The sequence below is a fragment of the Myxine glutinosa genome, chromosome 5, assembly GCF_964187855.1.
Source record: "Myxine glutinosa chromosome 5, kmMyxGlut1.1, whole genome shotgun sequence".
NCBI lineage: Eukaryota > Metazoa > Chordata > Myxini > Myxiniformes > Myxinidae > Myxine > Myxine glutinosa.
In genome coordinates, this window is record NC_136265.1 from 38,054,441 (window position 1) to 38,072,500 (window position 18,060).

The 18,060-nt window shown below is 45.5% G+C and overlaps 1 protein-coding gene across 2 annotated transcripts in view; it reads left to right on the forward strand.

The window, feature by feature from the left end:
- Positions 1 to 16,396, forward strand: part of LOC137413240 (dnaJ homolog subfamily C member 5-like) — a 33,839-nt gene extending 17,443 nt beyond the window's left edge. For both annotated transcript variants that reach the window (XM_078777899.1, XM_078777901.1), the window contains exon 6: positions 14,108 to 16,396. In XM_078777899.1, coding sequence (XP_078634025.1) covers positions 14,108 to 14,181 — 74 coding nt within the window. In that variant the 3' untranslated portion in view covers positions 14,182 to 16,396. The remainder of the gene's footprint in view (positions 1 to 14,107) is intronic.
- Positions 16,397 to 18,060: the final 1,664 nt, after the last annotated feature.

The window sequence follows — 18,060 nt, forward strand, 5'->3', positions numbered from 1 at the left end:
AAATAACGTTCAACAAGAGCGAAGTCGATGGTGCACCAACGCAAATCCCCACACTTCACATTAATGCTGGGCAATAATCGCGATGGGACGATAATTGTGCTTTACATTTACTATCGTGATAATGATTATGGAGATTTGTTATCGCGATAACTGCTGCTCATGCTCCAGAATGTAAATCACACCTTGAACCCGGATATTGACGGTGTATGAATTTATTTTTATTTTTTTATTTTTTTTGTATACAAGATCGAGGCTCGTGAAAGAGCTAACATTAATAACACAAAAAGTCAAACAGACACATCAAACACAAAATAAGGGGAGCGGTAGCCAAGATGGGGAGAGAGGGGGAAGGACACAAACACAACATTTGAGAGCAGGGACATCGAGAGAACTGTGGGAGGGAGTGGGCTTGGGGGGAGGTGGGAGAGGTATAAAACATATGGACACTGCGAGGACTTACAGGAAAGAAGTTGGAATTTAAAAAAAGTGTATCTGGGATGAATTAGTGGGCGTAGAAAAGATCAAGGTTTTGGATGGGGGAAGATAAGAGATGGTGAACAGCTGTTTTAAAGACCTGGAGGGAGGAGGGGGATTGAAGGGAGTGGAGGAGTTTGTTCCAGAGGCAGGAGAAAAGGGGAATGAAAGAGTGAAGGTGAGCAGAGAGCCTAGATTTTGGCAGTTTAACCATAAGAGGGTTGCTGGCAGATCTTGTGCGACCTGTGGGAATATTTGGGGGACAGAGCACAGAGAGAGCTGGGGGAGCAAGGCTGGAGAGGAGTCGGTAGAAGACAGAAAGACCACCAACCTGCCTGCGGTGAGTGAGTGAAAGGCCCTCGGAGTTAGATTAATCACGGGAGATTCTAATGATTCTGAAAGCTTTGGTTTCAACAGCGTGAAGCCGAGCAAGGTGTGAGGCAGGAGCACCGGCCCAGAGGAGGGAACAGTATTTCATTGTATGTCGGATGAAAGCCTTGTATGTGGTGAGGAGCTCAGGTGTGCCAAGGAAGGACTTCAATTCATTTGCATTGCATTTTCAATGAATTTCAATTTGCATGAAGGACTTCATTGCATTTCGCTTCTCTCAAAAAATATACCTGTATTAAATGCAGCTCTATAAAATAAAGGAGGTGATATAATATGGAAAGTGTATTCTCCAAGATGTAATTTAAATAGTATATCATTAAACGATCAACGTTGAAACAAAAACAACCACTCAAGGCATCCGGTGTTGAAATGGGCGATCCGTTTGAGTTTTCTTTGTCTGTGTGTAAAGTTAGGCACTCGAGGCAAAGTCATCACAAATATCGAGGAGGTGAGCATACTCGGGGTGCGGACCTGCACTTTAGTCCGGTGAGCTTTTGCAATCGAGCAGTGTCCGTAGGTAAGTCAGTGAGTGAGTGAGTCTGTAAACACTTTAGTCATTATCGCTGGAACCAAACACACAATTTCGATTGAACTTAGCCACAAGCTTCACATCTGATGCCTAACGAAGGTGTATTTACCACATCAAAATCTGCACTCTTTAAGGTTGTCTATGGGGAGGAGGGGGAGGGTTTGACTCCCCCAAAATATGTATTTGCTCTCTTCTCTGAAACTCTAGCCACTATTTCAATGAAACCTCTAGACTTTCTTTGACTTTGACTTTCTCCACAAATGTCCCAATTGGCAAGCAGCTTCCTCAGTGTGTTCCATTAGCAAGCAGCTTTCTATCGCTTGCCAAGCCAGACGTTCCGTATCAACCACTTTGCAAACTGCTCGTCCAGTCACTCGGCAAACGGAGCAAGCAATTTCCTCCAGGCAAAAAGATGTTTGACTTTTATAAACAAATTGCAACAGAATTATGAAATAGAGTACGACCAAACACACATACCACTATGGGTATTCAGGTCGTTTCTATGTGTATTGTTATTATATGCTACATGGCTCTCAAGGTGCTAATTACATTATTTATATTATCGCGATAATCGTGATAATGATGTCCATTATTGTGATATAGGTTTTTCCATTATTGCCCTCATCCTTCTGAGGTCGGCAAAATGAGTACCACGGTACTGGGTCCTCTCTCAAGGAGGTTGGCGGCAAGATTTGCACTCCGGCCACCATAAAAACACCTAATTCCACAGCACACACAGTATGTGTGCTGAGGTACTTGTATCTGGATGGTACTGAGGAGTCGTCCAAGGACCCAGCGACGTGCTGATCCAGCGTATGCTCCTATATATTTTTTTAGAGGCCATTTTTCCCCGCAAAGCAGGGGTTGGCCTTTTTCGGGGACCGTGGTTGTTGTTGTTTTTGGGTCCCCTTTTTGAAGCAATGTTTTATGGCCGGATGCCCTTCCTGACGCCAACCCTTTTTGCCACCTTTAACGACAAACAGGGAATTGCCAGTGAACTGGTACTCAATTTGCCGACCTCGGAAGGATGACAGGCTGAGTCAACCCCCCTGGCGTTAATTCAGCGATCGACCGGGATTCGAACCCAGGATCCTCGGATCCTAAGCCGGCACCCTAGCCGCTAGCCCAACACCAGGGTTGTTATATATATATATATATATATATGCAGCGTCTGTCCTGTCATGTGTTGTGTTGTGTTGTGTTGTCCTGTGTTGTCACTGAACTACTTTCTCAAACTTTTGTGAAATCGTACCAAACTTCTGGAATGCACATATCTCCCCCGTCGGTATGTCCTAAGGGTATTTTTTTTGAAAAAAAAATTTTGGGGGGGGGGGGATGTTTTTTTTTTTCCCCCCAACTTCAATTGTTTATAAAATGTGTTATCACGTATATTACAAATACATTTGTTCATAATATATAATATCTATATATCATAATATATTCATAATAATATATTCATTAATATAATCATAATTGTTTGAATTATGATTGGTTTAAACCATGACAAAAACGGCAACTCAGGTACAGTCATTTATCTATATATCGACACATCTGGGCAGTGTCTGTGTTGTCACTTAACGACTCCCTCAAACTTTTGTTTCCGTGGTTGTGAAGTGTTTTTAATAACGTTGTGGTGGTTTTGAATCACGTGGTGGTGAGGTATTTTGAATTATGTGGTGGTGTGTTTTTAAATGACGTGGTGGGGAGGTGTTTTTAAATCACATGGTGGTGAGGTGTTTTTAAATCACATGGTGGTGAGGTGTTTTGAATTAATTGGTGGTGAGGTATTTATAATTACGTGGTGGTGAGGTGTTTTTAATTATGTGGTGGTGAGGTGTTTAGAATTAGTTGGTGATGAGGTGTTTTGAAGTATGTGGTGGTGAGGTGTTTTGAATTACTTGGTGGTGAGGTGTTTTTAATTATGTGGTGGTGAGGTGTTTAGAATTAGTTGGTGATGAGGTGTTTTGAAATATGTGGTGGTGAGGTGTTTTGAATTACGTGGTGGTGAGGTGTTTTTAATTATGTGGTGGTGAGGTGTTTTGAATTACTTGGTGGTGAGGTGTTTTTAATTTCGTGGCTGTGAGGTGTTTTTATTACGTGTTTTATGGCTGTGAGATGTTTTTATTACGTGTTTTATGGCTGTGAGGTGTTTTAAATTACTTGGTGGTGAGGTGTTTTTAATTTCGTGGCTGTGAGGTGTTTATATTACGTGTTTTATGGCTGTGAGGTGTTTTTATTACGTGTTTTATGGCTGTGAGGTGTTTTTAATTTCGTTGTGATGAGGTGTTTTTATTACGTGTTTTATGGCTGTGAGGTGTTTTTATTACGTGTTTTATGGCTGTGAGGTGTTTTTAATTTCGTTGTGATGAGGTGTTTTTATTACGTGTTTTATGGCTGTGAGGTGTTTTTATTACGTGCTTGATGGCTGTGAGGTGTTTTCAATTTCGTGGTGGTGAGGTGTTTTTATTATGTGTTTTATGGTGGTGAGGTGTTTTGAATTACGTGGTGGTGCGGTGTTTTGAATTACTTGGTGGTGAGGTGTTTTGAATTACGTGGTGGTGAGGTGTAAGCGTCCCAAACTTCCAGTCTGCACCTACCCCTCCCCTATGTATGTGCTGAGGGGTTCTTTCTTGAAAAAAAAACATTCAACCTAAATCTTCAACCTAAATTGCCTATAAAAATGTAATATCACAAACACAACAAATACATTTGTGCCAAGTAATTGTTTGTATTATGATTGGTGAAAATCATGACAACACAGCAACTCAGGTACAGTCATTATCCTCAGCTAAAATAAGCCCGCTCCTCAGTATCGGCGCTCGCCTCACCAAGCCAGTATATATATATATATATATATATATATATATATATATATATATATATATATATATTTGTGCAGCGTCTGTCCTGTCATGTGTTGTGTTGTGTCGTCACTGAACTACTTTCTCAAACTTTTGTGAAATCGTACCAAACTTCTGGAATGCACATATCTCTCCCGTCGGTATGTCCTAAGGGTATTTCTTTTTTTTCCAATTTTTTTTTTTTTTCTTCCAACTTCAATTGTTTCTAAAATGTGATATCACGTATATTACAAATACATTTGTGCAAAATAATTGTTTGAATTATGATTGGTTTAAACCATGACAAAACGGCAACTCGGGTACAGTCATTTATCTATATATCGACACATCTGGGCAGTGTCTGTGTTGTCACTTAACGACTCCCTCAAACTTTTGTTTCCGTGGTTGTGAAGTGGTTTTAATGACGTGGTGGTTTTGAATCACGTGGTGGTGAGATATTTTGAAGTATGTGGTGGTGAGGTGTTTTTAAATGACGTGGTGGTGAGGTGTTTTAATATCACATGGTGGTGAGGTGTTTTGAATTACGTGGTGGTGAGGTATTTATAATTACGTGGTGGTGAGGTGTTTTTATTACGTGTTTTATGGCTGTGTGGTGTTTTTATTACGTGTTTTATGGCTGAGGTGTTTTTAATTTCGTGGTGGTGTGTTTTTATTACGTGTTTTATGGCTGTGAGGTGTTTTTAGTACGTGTTTTATGGCTGTGAGGTGTTTTTATTTTCGTGGTGGTGAGGTGTTTTTATTATGTGTTTTATGGCTGTGAGGTGTTTTTATTACGTGTTTTATGGCTGTGAGGTGTTTTTATTACGTGTTTTATGGCTGTGAGGTGTTTTTATTATGTGCTTGATGGCTGTGAGGTGTTTTCAATTTCGTGGTGGTGAGGTGTTTTTAATTTCGTGGTGGTGAGGTGTTTTTATTATGTGTTTTATGGTGGTGAGGTGTTTTGAATTACTTGGTGGTGAGGTATTTTGAATTACGTGGTGGTGCGGTGTTTTGAATTACTTGGTGGTGAGGTGTTTTGAATTACGTGGTGGTGAGGTGTAATCGTCCCAAACTTCCAGTCTGCACCTACCTCTCCCCTATGTATGTGCTGAGGGGTTCTTTCTTGAAAAAAAAAAACATTCAACCTAAATTGCCTATAAAAATGTAATATCACAAACACAACAAATACATTTGTGCAAAGTAATTGTTTGTATTATGATTGATGAAAATCATGACAACACAGCAACTCAGGTACAATCATTAGCCTCAGCTAAAATAAGCCCGTTCCTCAGTATCGACGCTTGGTGAGGTGAGCGTAGCTCGCCTCACCAAGCTAGTATATCTCTATATATTGTTGCGAATATGGAATTTGGCCTCCATATCCGCTTGTAAATATTCCCCTATTTTCTCCAATACTCCCCAACTTTCCCCAATCCCCCATTCCCTAGTCCCATTGCATGTAAACAATCAGTAGAGCCGACCTTCCCCTTATTCCCCCATTAAATGTCGTGCCCAGGTCCACCGCACCACACGTAGACAACTTTCGGACATCTTCCTAGTTATTCTTAATCTATGTCAGTTAAGGCCTCGTTTCCATTAATTATGACTCTTCGTTGCACCAGAATGTGATTATATGGCATCAGTAGTGAGTTTAGGACCTTTCCCATACCTCCTCCCATCTTCTTCCCCAAACAACAACAATAACAACAACTACAACAACAATTACAACTACAACTACGACTACAACAACAGAGGGGCGGGGAGTGTGCGTCCTCACACCGGCTCGGTTACCCGCCATGACCATGCGCTCCACGGCGTTACCCCGAAGGGGCTGGCTGTCAGCTCCTCGTCAGGGGCGGAGCCAGTAACCCCCCCACGCACCCAATGAGAAGCAACGTGCCGATTCCATCTGGGGCGGCGCTAACGAGCCGAGGGCGTGTCACTCCCCGCCGGATATACGCGGCCCCGCGCCGGATGTGACGTGAGATGCGCCTCAGCTTGGAGAGAGAAGCCACCGCCACCCCCAGCGCGACGATACCTCCCCGCATCTTTGGACCGGACCGGACCGTACTGTACCCTGCCCCGAGCCCAGGAGGACCTGGAGCCATCGATACCCGCTTTCCTGTCATCAACCCCCGTGTGAGTCAGCCGTTGTCCCGTTTGTCTGTCGTCTGTCCGGGGTTAATATAAGAGTGTGTCTAAGTGCCTGTCTTTCTGTGATTATACCTCTAGCCCCTGTAATCTGACCTTTCCGTACGAATATAATCTCCTCCGGAGGTCTTGAGAATTGAAACATTGGTGTCGTATTGTGTTATTGTAATCCAGCCGGGTGTCTTCTTTTTCTTATTGAGCCAGCATCGCGCGACTAGTCAACGTTCGGGCACAATCGGGTAACTTGTGCAGACGTGGTCATACCATAAAACCGCTCGGTAAATAACATCCAAGCCACGTCTGTAACAATTGGTGTCTGGGAGTGAGATTCGAGGCCCGACCAAATTTTGAAGAAAAAAAACGAATAGGGAAAAAAAAAAAAAAAAAAATTGGTCAAAATTTGGAGCGGCCGAAATTCGTTTTGTTTTACAAAACCCGAATTTTGAAAGTCGCGCTATGGCGGATCAAGACGGCTGGGGTCCGGTAGGGGAGAGTGAAGCAGGGTCGGTCCAGGACCAAATTGAGACACGTGAGGAGAGCGAAACAGCGGGGGTAGCAAACGCACAAAATGGCGCCTCGCTGGTCACCGCGCCCGCGACCGTAGCAGCGCCGCCGATGGATTGGGGCCTATTTATGGAACAAATAAAGGCGCTCATGGTCCAGACAAGTGAAGACCTGAGGAATGACTTGGGAAACCAAATGGGGGTAATGAGGGACGAAGCGAGGGGTATCAGTGAGGGGTTAGACAAGAAATTTGGGAAGTTAGACAATAATTTTGAGGGGTTAGACAACGGGATAAAAGAAGTGAAAAATGGGTTAATGGGGGTAGAAAATAGAATGGCTGCCCAGGAGAATCAGATAGAGGGAGTGAAAAATGGGTTAGAGGGGTTAGAAAACAGTATGGAAGGCAAATTGAGGGACATGAGGGACCAAGCGGAAAGGGAAGTTAAACAAATGGAGCAGCAGATAGAGGGGGTCAGAATGTGGGTAGAAACCAAACTGGATGCTCACAGGGAGGAAATGGAGCAGATGAGGGTGGCATCTGGGCAGGAGATGCAAGTGATGGGAGAGGAGATCAGAAGAGGAGTGAGTGAGGAGGTCGGAGGAGTGCGCGAGGAGGTGAGGCACTGTAAGGAGCACATGGAGAAAGAGGTGAGAAAGGGGACTGTAAAGTTACAAGGGGGCATAGAGGTCCTGACGCAGGAGGTGGAGCAGTTGACGGTGGGACAGACGGAGTTAGTGGAGCAGGTTCAAAGGAACACTGCGGTATTAGGAGGGTTAAAAGCGACACAAAACGACATAAAAAACGACTTGATAGCGACAAAGAGGCAGTGTCAGACGGTACGTGAGGGACTGACAACGAGGTTGGACGAGGTGATAGAGGTAATGGAGACGAAGGACCGGCAGGTGAGGACGCACCTGGAAACGGTCAAGGTAGCCTTAGAGGATGAGCTTGAGGAGACGTACCGGGGAATAAAAGAGGTGAAGCACAAATTAGAAGAAGTGGAAGAAGGGATGAGCGAAATTAAGAAGCGACGGAGAGGGGATAAGAAAGAGATAAAAGAGGAGATAAAAGAATTGGTCCAAAGTCTGTGTTTGGATCGTGATGATGTGCTCATTAACCGGATGAGGGATTCGCAGGTGATGGAGGAGAAGCGAAGAGGAAGAGGACCCGGTGTAAGTGGTGACCAATATGGTCGTGCGTATGATGCGCCAGGGGATTTAAGAAGCTTGGGGGTCGAGATGGACCCGGGTGTTCGTGAGAGGCCGTTGGTGAAGTGTGCGACAGGTCTGGTGTGCGAAAGAGGAGGTGTGCGAGAAAGTCCGACTCTGGGGTGTGTGAGGAAAAAGTGCGTGCCAAGGAGTGGGTGCTGGCGAGAGTGAGTCGGTCGTAGCGCGTGTGCGAGGAAGCACGTGGAAGCGCGGTGTGGTGAGTGTTACAGAGGGTGTGACGGGAGAGTGTGCGCAGGAGTGTGCGCGAGAAAGGTGTGTGACGGACAGGTGCATGAGGAAAGGGTGCGCTGTCAGAAGTAAGGAAGAGTGTCCACCTGTGGTGAGTGTTGCAGAGGGTGTGGCGGGAGAGTGTGCGCGAGAAAGGGGTGTGACCGACAGGTGCATGAGGAAAGAGTGCGCTGTCAGAAGTAAGGAAGAGTGTCCACCTGTGGTGAGTGTTACAGAGGGTGTAACGGGAGAGTGTGCGCGAGAAAGGTGTGTGACGGACGGGTGCATGAGGAAAGAGTGCGCTGTCAAGAGTAAGGGTGAGTGCGCTGTCAGGAATGGAGGTGAAAGTAGTGAGAGTGACATGGAGCGTGAGTTGGTTGTGACAGGTGAGCGAGGATGTACACCTGGGATGGAAGGATGCACACCTGGAGTGGTGGAGCGTGAGTGGGAATGCACGCTGGAATTGGTGGTGAGGCACGTGGTTGGGTGTGCGAATGAGGGCACACCTGTGATTGTCACTGAGGAGGTGACCGAGGAGGGGGTGCGAAGCGGTGTATTGGTGAGGTGTGCGACCAACGAATGTGTGCCAAAGTGTTCGGTGGTCAGGTGTGTGACCAAGGCTGTGAGTGGAATGGGTGTACCTGGGTGTGTAAGGAACGGTACAAGGAGAATGGGAACAGCTGCATGTATGAGCAAGGAACGGGCTGCGGGGTGTAAGCGTCCAGGTGAAGCATCGACGTTAGATGGGGTAGAGTTGAGAACGACTTATAGCCGAATCGGGCCCTCGGTGCGTGCTGGGCCTCGCTTTGAACGGCCGCGTCCGTGCTCCACTAGGGGGAGCGGGCAGCCCGATAGGAAGGGTCGTTATGGCGACCACGTTTTGTTGAGACGTGCCGGCAGGTCGAGATCGGGACATTGGATGGCTCCGCGCCGAGGTGATGCGTGGGATCTCGGCCCGGGTAAGCCCCCGTCCCTGCACCGAGTGCCGGACGCATTCAGCCGCTGGCACAAAACAACCAGCATCCATTGCTTGGCTTTACGAAGCCGGGCTTTGGACAGGGATTGGCGCACCGAGAGGTATTAGTGAGTCGACTGGGTGATGAGGTTAGTGTTTTGGACCCAAAATTAGAGAAAAACAAAATTTGATGATTGGCAAGGGATTGGCAGTAGTGATTGGCAGATGATGGGCAGTGATTGGCAAATTTTTAATTTGTTGAAATTTGATGTGCAAAATTGGTAGTGAGAGACCCCCGATGTGGTGGGATGGCATCCCTGCCACCCTTCCCAGGGGGGGCAAAGGAGCAATAGCTTATGGGGTGTATGGCAGTGAAAACTAGCCCGGGTGGGTTAGGATATTGTGTGTAGGGATCTAGAGAAGATGACCTTAGGTAACGTTAAGTTTAGTTAGTGACTGATACCTGTAGTGGGGACGCAGGTAGTTTAGTGTGGATGATAATGACGTGGTATGTGCTTAGTTTAAAGGGAAGACGGGGAGCACTAAGTTAGCAGGGTAACAGGTAGTTCAGATGATGCTGTGTGAGAACTGGACAGGTGCGTGGAGCAGTGGATGAGTAGTGAGTGTTGTGGATCAGCGCGAATGCGCTTGGGGAGAGAAGGGTGCAGGTGGCACCAGGTGTGATTGCACAGGTGTGCAACTGGACAGGTGTGTGGAACAGTGTGTGAGTAGTGAGTGTTGTGGAGCAGCGCGAATGCGCTTGGGGAGAGAAGGGTGCAGGTGGCACCAGGTGTGAGAGCACAGGTGTGCAAATACAGGTGTGTGGAGAGAGTTGGAGTAAGTGGTACGGAGTGGTGTGCATGGTGTGAAGGTGTGAATGGGGGAAGAGTGGACCCCCATCACGGATACCCGGGGCGGGTAGTGTAAGTGTTAGGTAGAGGGTACAGGTAAATTGTGGTTGGATATTGGCACTTGTGGTGCGGTTGCAGAATGGTGTTGTGAATGGGTGCATTAGTGTTGTGGAAATGGCTGGGCGTGTAGCCTGTTAGTGTGTGTAGTTGGTTGGGCACTCCACCACTGTGAGGATGTCGGCCAGGTGAGGCCGCAGGTGGGCTCTGGGAGCCGGTAGTTGTGAGTGGGTGCCTGAGGATCCCGGGTGTGGATCGGGTAGCCCAGTGCCAGAGAGGGCACCGAGTGGGGAGAGCGCCAGAGGGCCTGCCCCAGTTAGTTAGGTTAGGGTGAGGAGCTAGGTAAGCTCAGGTGGCAACTGCAGTGGTGGAGGTGTGCAGGTGGGTAGACCCACTGGGAGAGGTACACGCCACAGCCCAGAAATTGTGCGAGGGCACCGGGAGATGAATCGGGGGAGTGAGACCCCAAATTGAAAAGCACCACAGTTTGGCCAATGGGAATTGGTTTTTAGAACCCGTAGTGTAAGAGGGCCAATGGTTTGGCCGGAGAAAGACCCCGGGTAGTGTAAAGTTGTTAGTCATTTAGGAAATAGTTAGGATTGAAGAACCTGTCGCACCATACGCAGCCACTTACCTGTGGTGATGATGATGACTCCACACCTGTGTTTTCTTTGTTTGTAGCAGGAAATGAGATTGCTGTGGATTTGTGAGACGCATCACGACGTGGATGAGACATTGGGGTGATTCCATCTCTCCCTCCTTAGGAGGGACTGATGATGAATTGGTGATGGCAAATTATGATGTTGAGTTGGAGATGGCAAATTTTGATGAAAGTTGAAGATGGCAAATTTGATTGGTTAGGAGGGAGAGAAGACGAATTTGGTTTATGGGAGGAACGGGGAAGACAGTAGGGATGTTTGTTGATTTGTAAAGTAGATGTTTATGGGTAGTGTTGTGTTGTGTGGATACAGTAAGGGGTAAGGGAGGGGCCATGTAGGTTACCTGGTGGGGGGGGGGGGCGTACGATAGGAACGTACCTGTCTCACCTGGTTCCCATGTGCCCCCAGTGTGCATCACCTTACATTGCGTGCACTTTTGCGCCCTTACCACCTTACTCACTTGTCTGCTTCTTTTGTCTCCCACCTCCGAGGATCTGGCTTTGGGGTAGAGAGAGAGAGAGGAAAGAGAGGTGCTGGCTGCGCAGTTGTGGGCCTGCACTTTCGCTGTTTGCTGCCGGGATCGATACACCATATGGACCGCAATGTTTGTGGCCACCCACAATGGACCGCAGTTCGTTTGCGGCCAAGCACCACCCGGGGATGGACCTATGGGTCAACGTGGCACCTATGCCATACAGGTGAACCACTTTTAGTTAACACCAAGTGCACCACAAGAAGAGCAAGAGACACCTGCAGGGTTAGGGGTTGTCGAATTTATTTTTATTCCAATGAACAATGGTGACTGCACCGATTGGTGGTGGGGTGGTGCTTTTGATGCTCGGGAAGGGTGCTCTGCACGTTATTAAAGGCCGTCGGCCACAGAGCACTCGTGGGTTGGTGTATCGATGCTGGCAAGCGCGCTCTCTCTATGTGTTCCTCCAAAAACAGGTCCTGGATCGTAGTGTAGATATCAGCGTAATCTTGTAAATAATGCTCCCTACCGGCTGTATGTTTAGTTTGAGGATTCTTTCCGGATTCGGTTATCCTGTGGGTGTGTTTCTGTGAGGAGAAGGGTGCAACGTCGCAGGGGGACATATTTACTCATTTGTGAATATCTGTAAAACTGTCGCACTCAGGGTAGAGTTAATAGTAGAGGGAACTACATTGCGTGCCACACTAAAGTAGGTAAAAATTTATCGGGTCGGGACGCCCCGAGGGTAGAGAAGGGTGCAATGTTGCGAATATGGAATTTGGCCTCCATATCCGCTTGTAAATATTCCCCTATTTTCTCCAATACTCCCCAACTTTCCCCAATCCCCCATTCCCTAGTCCCATTGCATGTAAACAACAATCAGTAGAGCCGACCTTCCCCTTATTCCCCCATTAAATGTCGTGCCCAGGTCCACCGCACCACATGTAGACAACTTTCGGACATCTTCCTAGTTATTCTTAATCTATGTCAGTTAAGGCCTCGTTTCCATTAATTATGACTCTTCGTTGCACCAGAATGTGATTATATGGCATCAGTAGTGAGTTTAGGACCTTTCCCATACCTCCTCCCATCTTCTTCCCCAAACAACAACAATAACAACAACTACAACAACAATTACAACTACAACTACGACTACAACAACAGAGGGGCGGGGAGTGTGCGTCCTCACACCGGCTCGGTTACCCGCCATGACCATGCGCTCCACGGCGTTACCCCGAAGGGGCTGGCTGTCAGCTCCTCGTCAGGGGCGGAGCCAGTAACCCCCCCACGCACCCAATGAGAAGCAACGTGCCGATTCCATCTGGGGCGGCGCTAACGAGCCGAGGGCGTGTCACTCCCCGCCGGATATACGCGGCCCCGCGCCGGATGTGACGTGAGATGCGCCTCAGCTTGGAGAGAGAAGCCACCGCCACCCCCAGCGCGACGATACCTCCCCGCATCTTTGGACCGGACCGGACCGTACTGTACCCTGCCCCGAGCCCAGGAGGACCTGGAGCCATCGATACCCGCTTTCCTGTCATCAACCCCCGTGTGAGTCAGCCGTTGTCCCGTTTGTCTGTCGTCTGTCCGGGGTTAATATAAGAGTGTGTCTAAGTGCCTGTCTTTCTGTGATTATACCTCTAGCCCCTGTAATCTGACCTTTCCGTACGAATATAATCTCCTCCGGAGGTCTTGAGAATTGAAACATTGGTGTCGTATTGTGTTATTGTAATCCAGCCGGGTGTCTTCTTTTTCTTATTGAGCCAGCATCGCGCGACTAGTCAACGTTCGGGCACAATCGGGTAACTTGTGCAGACGTGGTCATACCATAAAACCGCTCGGTAAATAACATCCAAGCCACGTCTGTAACAATATAAAGGAGGAGTGTGTGTGTGTGTCTGTCTGTCTGGATGTCCGCTTATAACTCAAGAACTACACATCGGAGAAAAGTTTTAGACACAGATTCGGAATCAGCATAAAATCCTGGTGGTTATAGGCTACTTTGTATTTTAATATCAATGGTTTAAAAAACCGGGCCAGCTGCAATTCCATGGTGTAGTTTGTGGCGGCGCTATTGCCCCTTTCCGATCCCGCGGTTGCACGTACGTACAGTATACTGTACGTACATATTTATATTTTTTTAATGTGCTTTTTATTGTATTTTAAATTGTTTTTTAGCTTCTTTTATTGTTAATTTATGTACTATTGTATTTATTTTAAATATATATTTTTAAGGAAAACGAATGTTTTCACGTCAGTAGGAGTGACGTAAAGTCGCACATAATGACAAAATGCGCGCCATTTTTTCGCACCAAGAACGAATAAACAGTTTTTTTTTTTAGTTGAGATTTTATTCGAATTCGAATTCCATTAAATTTCAACTGTTGGAAACAATAATTATTTCAACTGTTGAAACAGTGCAAACTTTCCGTGCAAACAAGAGACAGCCAGTGCAAATAGAAGGGGGATTAACCCCCCCCCCCCCCCCCCGCTAAGGCGAGCGCCGTACTCTGCTTCCGCAACAATATATATATATATATATAATATGTATAAACTCAAAATTTTATATTGGGTCAATTTTGGTGGAACTTTTTGCCATCTTTCAACTTTAGGTGGGAAGTGTAGAGATTTGTGATGGTGCACCATCGACTTCGCTCTAGTTAGTTCTGCGTTCGATAGGCAAATTGAAGCAATACTTTTTTCCAGCTTCCCCTTCCCTTCCGCCCTCGTTTCTTCTTCAGTGTTGCTGCTACTTCCACTCTTATTTTTATTTTTGTGCTTCCCACAGATGTTCCCGTCACACAGCAACCTCACTCATCTTCCGCGAATAAGCATCTCAACGGCCCTTCGTTTCCCAGCTAAACTGGAGATGAGGATAGAAGGACCTTCTGGCAACTCATTCGCGTACCTCTCTTGCATACACCTTTCTTGCTATGTTTTTCTTGGGTGTGGGGGGGTTGCTCCATTGAAATAAAATGCCAAGCAATGACGTTAACACAGTATTATGAACAAAACTGTAACTTCTAATCGAGGCATTTGACATAGACACTTGTAGTTACCATGTCATTGTCCCTACTATAACAGCCACGTGACAAGGCCAAATTGTAATTGCAATACTGTGTTTACAAACTCTTTAGCCCCCTATCTCTTTCCACTTCCTGATAATGTGACTTGCAAGACTAACGCAGGACTGGTGAAGGGAAGAGACTTTAAATACGTGAAATGAAATTAGATTATAGGCTATTTGCAGATTTGTAATATCTGCTGTAAATTATGTTGCTTTTCTACTTTGCCAAACTACTGCTTTGCTCTCGGGGAGTGAAAAGGTACTCCACAGGCAGCACCATATGCGAGTGTTTTATTTAATTTTCCTTGAAAGTTTTTGTAAGTGCAGGAGAAGAATTGTGATTTATACGGAAGAGTCTTGTTAAGAGGAGTCTTGGAGATTATTTTTGGTAAAGTTACAGCAAAATATATTAATAATTATTTTTGCTATTACTTTGGATTCGTCTGAGACATCCTATTAATGAGACTCTGCTGTGGCATTATATCGCACGTCTAAATCGCATTTGGTTTTATAATGCACACCGGTGGGCACTTTTGAAAAGGAGCCACCTGTATAATATGTAGGTTGGATTGAGAAAGGTGTGGGGGGGAGTGGGTGATCAATGATTCCACTATTTTTGTGTACGTGTAACATTCCACTGTTCCTCAAATCCTGATCGAATCCGAAGAAGCGGTAATAATGATTGGCAGCGGTTTAGAGACCACAGAGTTGATTTTCATTCTCCACTAAAGGGCTCGCCGATAGTTTGTTAAACTTTCAAAACAAAATGTAATAATAACAAAACTCGAGACTTTAGCAGGAGCCATACGTTATATTTAGCGAAACATACGGTAACCGTCTTTCATATGGCGATGCATGGAGGATTTCCAAAAACTCTCCCGCAGTACTAAGTCTGCTTGACGAGCGGTTCCTTATCTGCTCTTAAACAGGTGCAGGGAAATGCTTTCGCAATATATTTTTGAACGTGACCAGGGCCAAACTTCTTGCGACATTCTTTGATCCATTCCGGCTTTGTGAAGTGCATGTGTACACGCACCGATGGTGTTACAATGTAAAAATAAAAATGGCTTCCTCGTTATCTTCACGTTGAACAGGTGCAATATGGTTGGTGTAAAATATTTGATTCTTTAGTTTTCCGGTTTTTTTTGGTGTTAGTCGGCGGTGGTGTAGTTATGATTTGCTCCGAAGAGCGGTTTCTCACCGGTGGGTCACTAGCTCGGGTTAAATATCACAGTGCTTTTGTTTTGGGGTCTTTGGGTTGTTTCAGAGGATGTTTGCATTTGTATCTTTTGAGGCACAATTCCACCCATTTGACGATAAGGGTTTCTACCTGCAAAAGGTGCTGAGCACGAGGCGTGCGGATTCATCCTTTCCGGATGTCATTTGGAGTGGTGTGTGCACAAGCAGATGTTCCCCCCATTGGCAATGAAGCGCGAGTCCAGATCCACCGACTGCTTAAGCAGACTGCTTTCCTTCGCCGGCGGACATCAAAAGCGCTGTTTGCAGGTATAGACCTGTTGTGAATGGTGAACCTTTAATACCTCATCGTTTCATTTGGTGCCAATCACAGGTAAATTTTTCTACCACGACTATCGTCTTGCAATCAAAATGCCATTTTATTTTTCTAAAATGAACCTGCCGAATTGAGAGCATAATCGGCCATTTAAGGTTTCTTCACTCTTCCCCCAATGTGAGAATGTACAACTTCTGATATCCAATTAATGTCATAGGCAGATTTGTGAATGGATGTTTTTAAAAGTAATATTTTTGACGCCAAAAGCCAGATCCATTGTTATTTTTCATAGATGCAATAAAATTTGTGCTTCCACTGTTGTCTTTTGCATTCACTTGCAAATCTGATGGTTTCTATTGCAATCTCAAAACGATGTTTTTACCCATATGTTTGCCAAAGTCTCTTTCAAAAGGATGCTGTGGATTGGAGTTGGCAACACATTCGTATGTTTGTAAATTTGTGTTTTGGTTTGGGAAATAAATTTTGAAGAAGATTAATCCCATGGTGTCATTGCTCACAGCACTGGGATCTGCTCTTTTGAGTCTGTGCATACATAAACAGGCCTGAACGGTTCGGGGTTTCCTCCCCCCCCCCCCCCCTTTTTTCTTCATCATAAATCAAGTCAAGATGCACCACGGAGTAATTCCTTCAACACCGCTGCACTGAAAAATCCTCTAGTTCTCCACAAATACAAGATAGAAATTATTAATCATTTTGCCCTTCTCAACCCTGTTGATGATGCTGAAGGTGCTTGGAAGAACTTAAAGGTTGTTTTTTTTGCAGACTCAGGCTTGTAGTGATGAAAGCGTTCGCTCCCAGTCTGGGAGGTTGCCTGTTCAAATCCCAGCCAGGTCCAACCAAACACAAAAATGGTGTGTTGCTTCCTTGATTGATGTTCAGCATTTAAAACGACAAGAGCACCGACATGGCTTGCATCCATGGGGAGGAAGAAATTCTTCCTGAGGGTATACCCTGCTGAAATATATACAGATCATGGTTAAAGTGGGCAATCTATATACAGATCATGGTTAAAGTGGGCAATCTATACAGATCATGGTTAAAGTGGGCAATCTATACAGATCATGGTTAAAGTGGGCAATCTATACAGATCATGGTTAAAGTGGGCAATCTATACAGATCATGGTTAAAGTGGGCAATCTATATACAGATCATGGTTAAAGTGGGCAATCTATACAGATCATGGTTAAAGTGGGCAATCTATACAGATCATGGTTAAAGTGGGCAATCTATACAGATCAGTGTTAAAGTGGGCAATCTATACAGATCATGGTTAAAGTGGGCAATCTATATACAGATCATGGTTAAAGTGGGCAATCTATACAGATCATGGTTAAAGGGGGCAATCTATATACAGATCATGGTTTGCTAAAGAAACATCTTGTTGTGCATGATGGATTCCTTTTTCATTTTTCAATCCATGTACCGGTACAGTACCTTTTTTTTTTACTGTGCATACTACATGTATGGTGGGTTGAGGATAAATTGAAAATTCATGAGAAAGAGAGAAAAGGAAGGGTAATGTGGGAATAGAGGAATATTGGAGATATGGAAGGACATTTTGAGCACATGGGGGAGGAGGGAAAATTCGGTCATAATTGTGTATATTATAAGTATATGCTCCCTTATTAAACATATTCTTTAGGTACATCATCGAATTAGGTGTTGTTTGACCCAGATGTCGAGGCTCAATAAAGTAATCTTGTACAATTTACTGTGTAGTTGTCAGACGTCAGACTTGCCACCTTGGAACTTGAACCCGACATCCGTCGGCAACGAGCGACACCTGCCTTCACATTTCTGCTTCATCTCATGATGGACGCTGATTGGTTGGATTATACCTGGTGGGCGGAGACGAGCGTGACGCAGGGAGACTCGTGATGGAAAATCCAACTGGAAATAGATTGTTTGGAATGCGCGAGGCAGCCTGGATGGTCCTTTGTGATTTCACAAATATGGTAAATGGAACTGCCGACGTCACAAGCGCAGCTGCTCTGTGAAAACAAAGCTCTTGGGATTTACCCCAAAGTCACAAAGTGTACTTGCAGAGAGTGCATAGCTCTTGTTACCTTCGCAAAAGCGGAAGGTTATGTTTTGATCGCTGTGTATTTATTTGTATGTCTGTGTGTGTGTGTGTATGTTA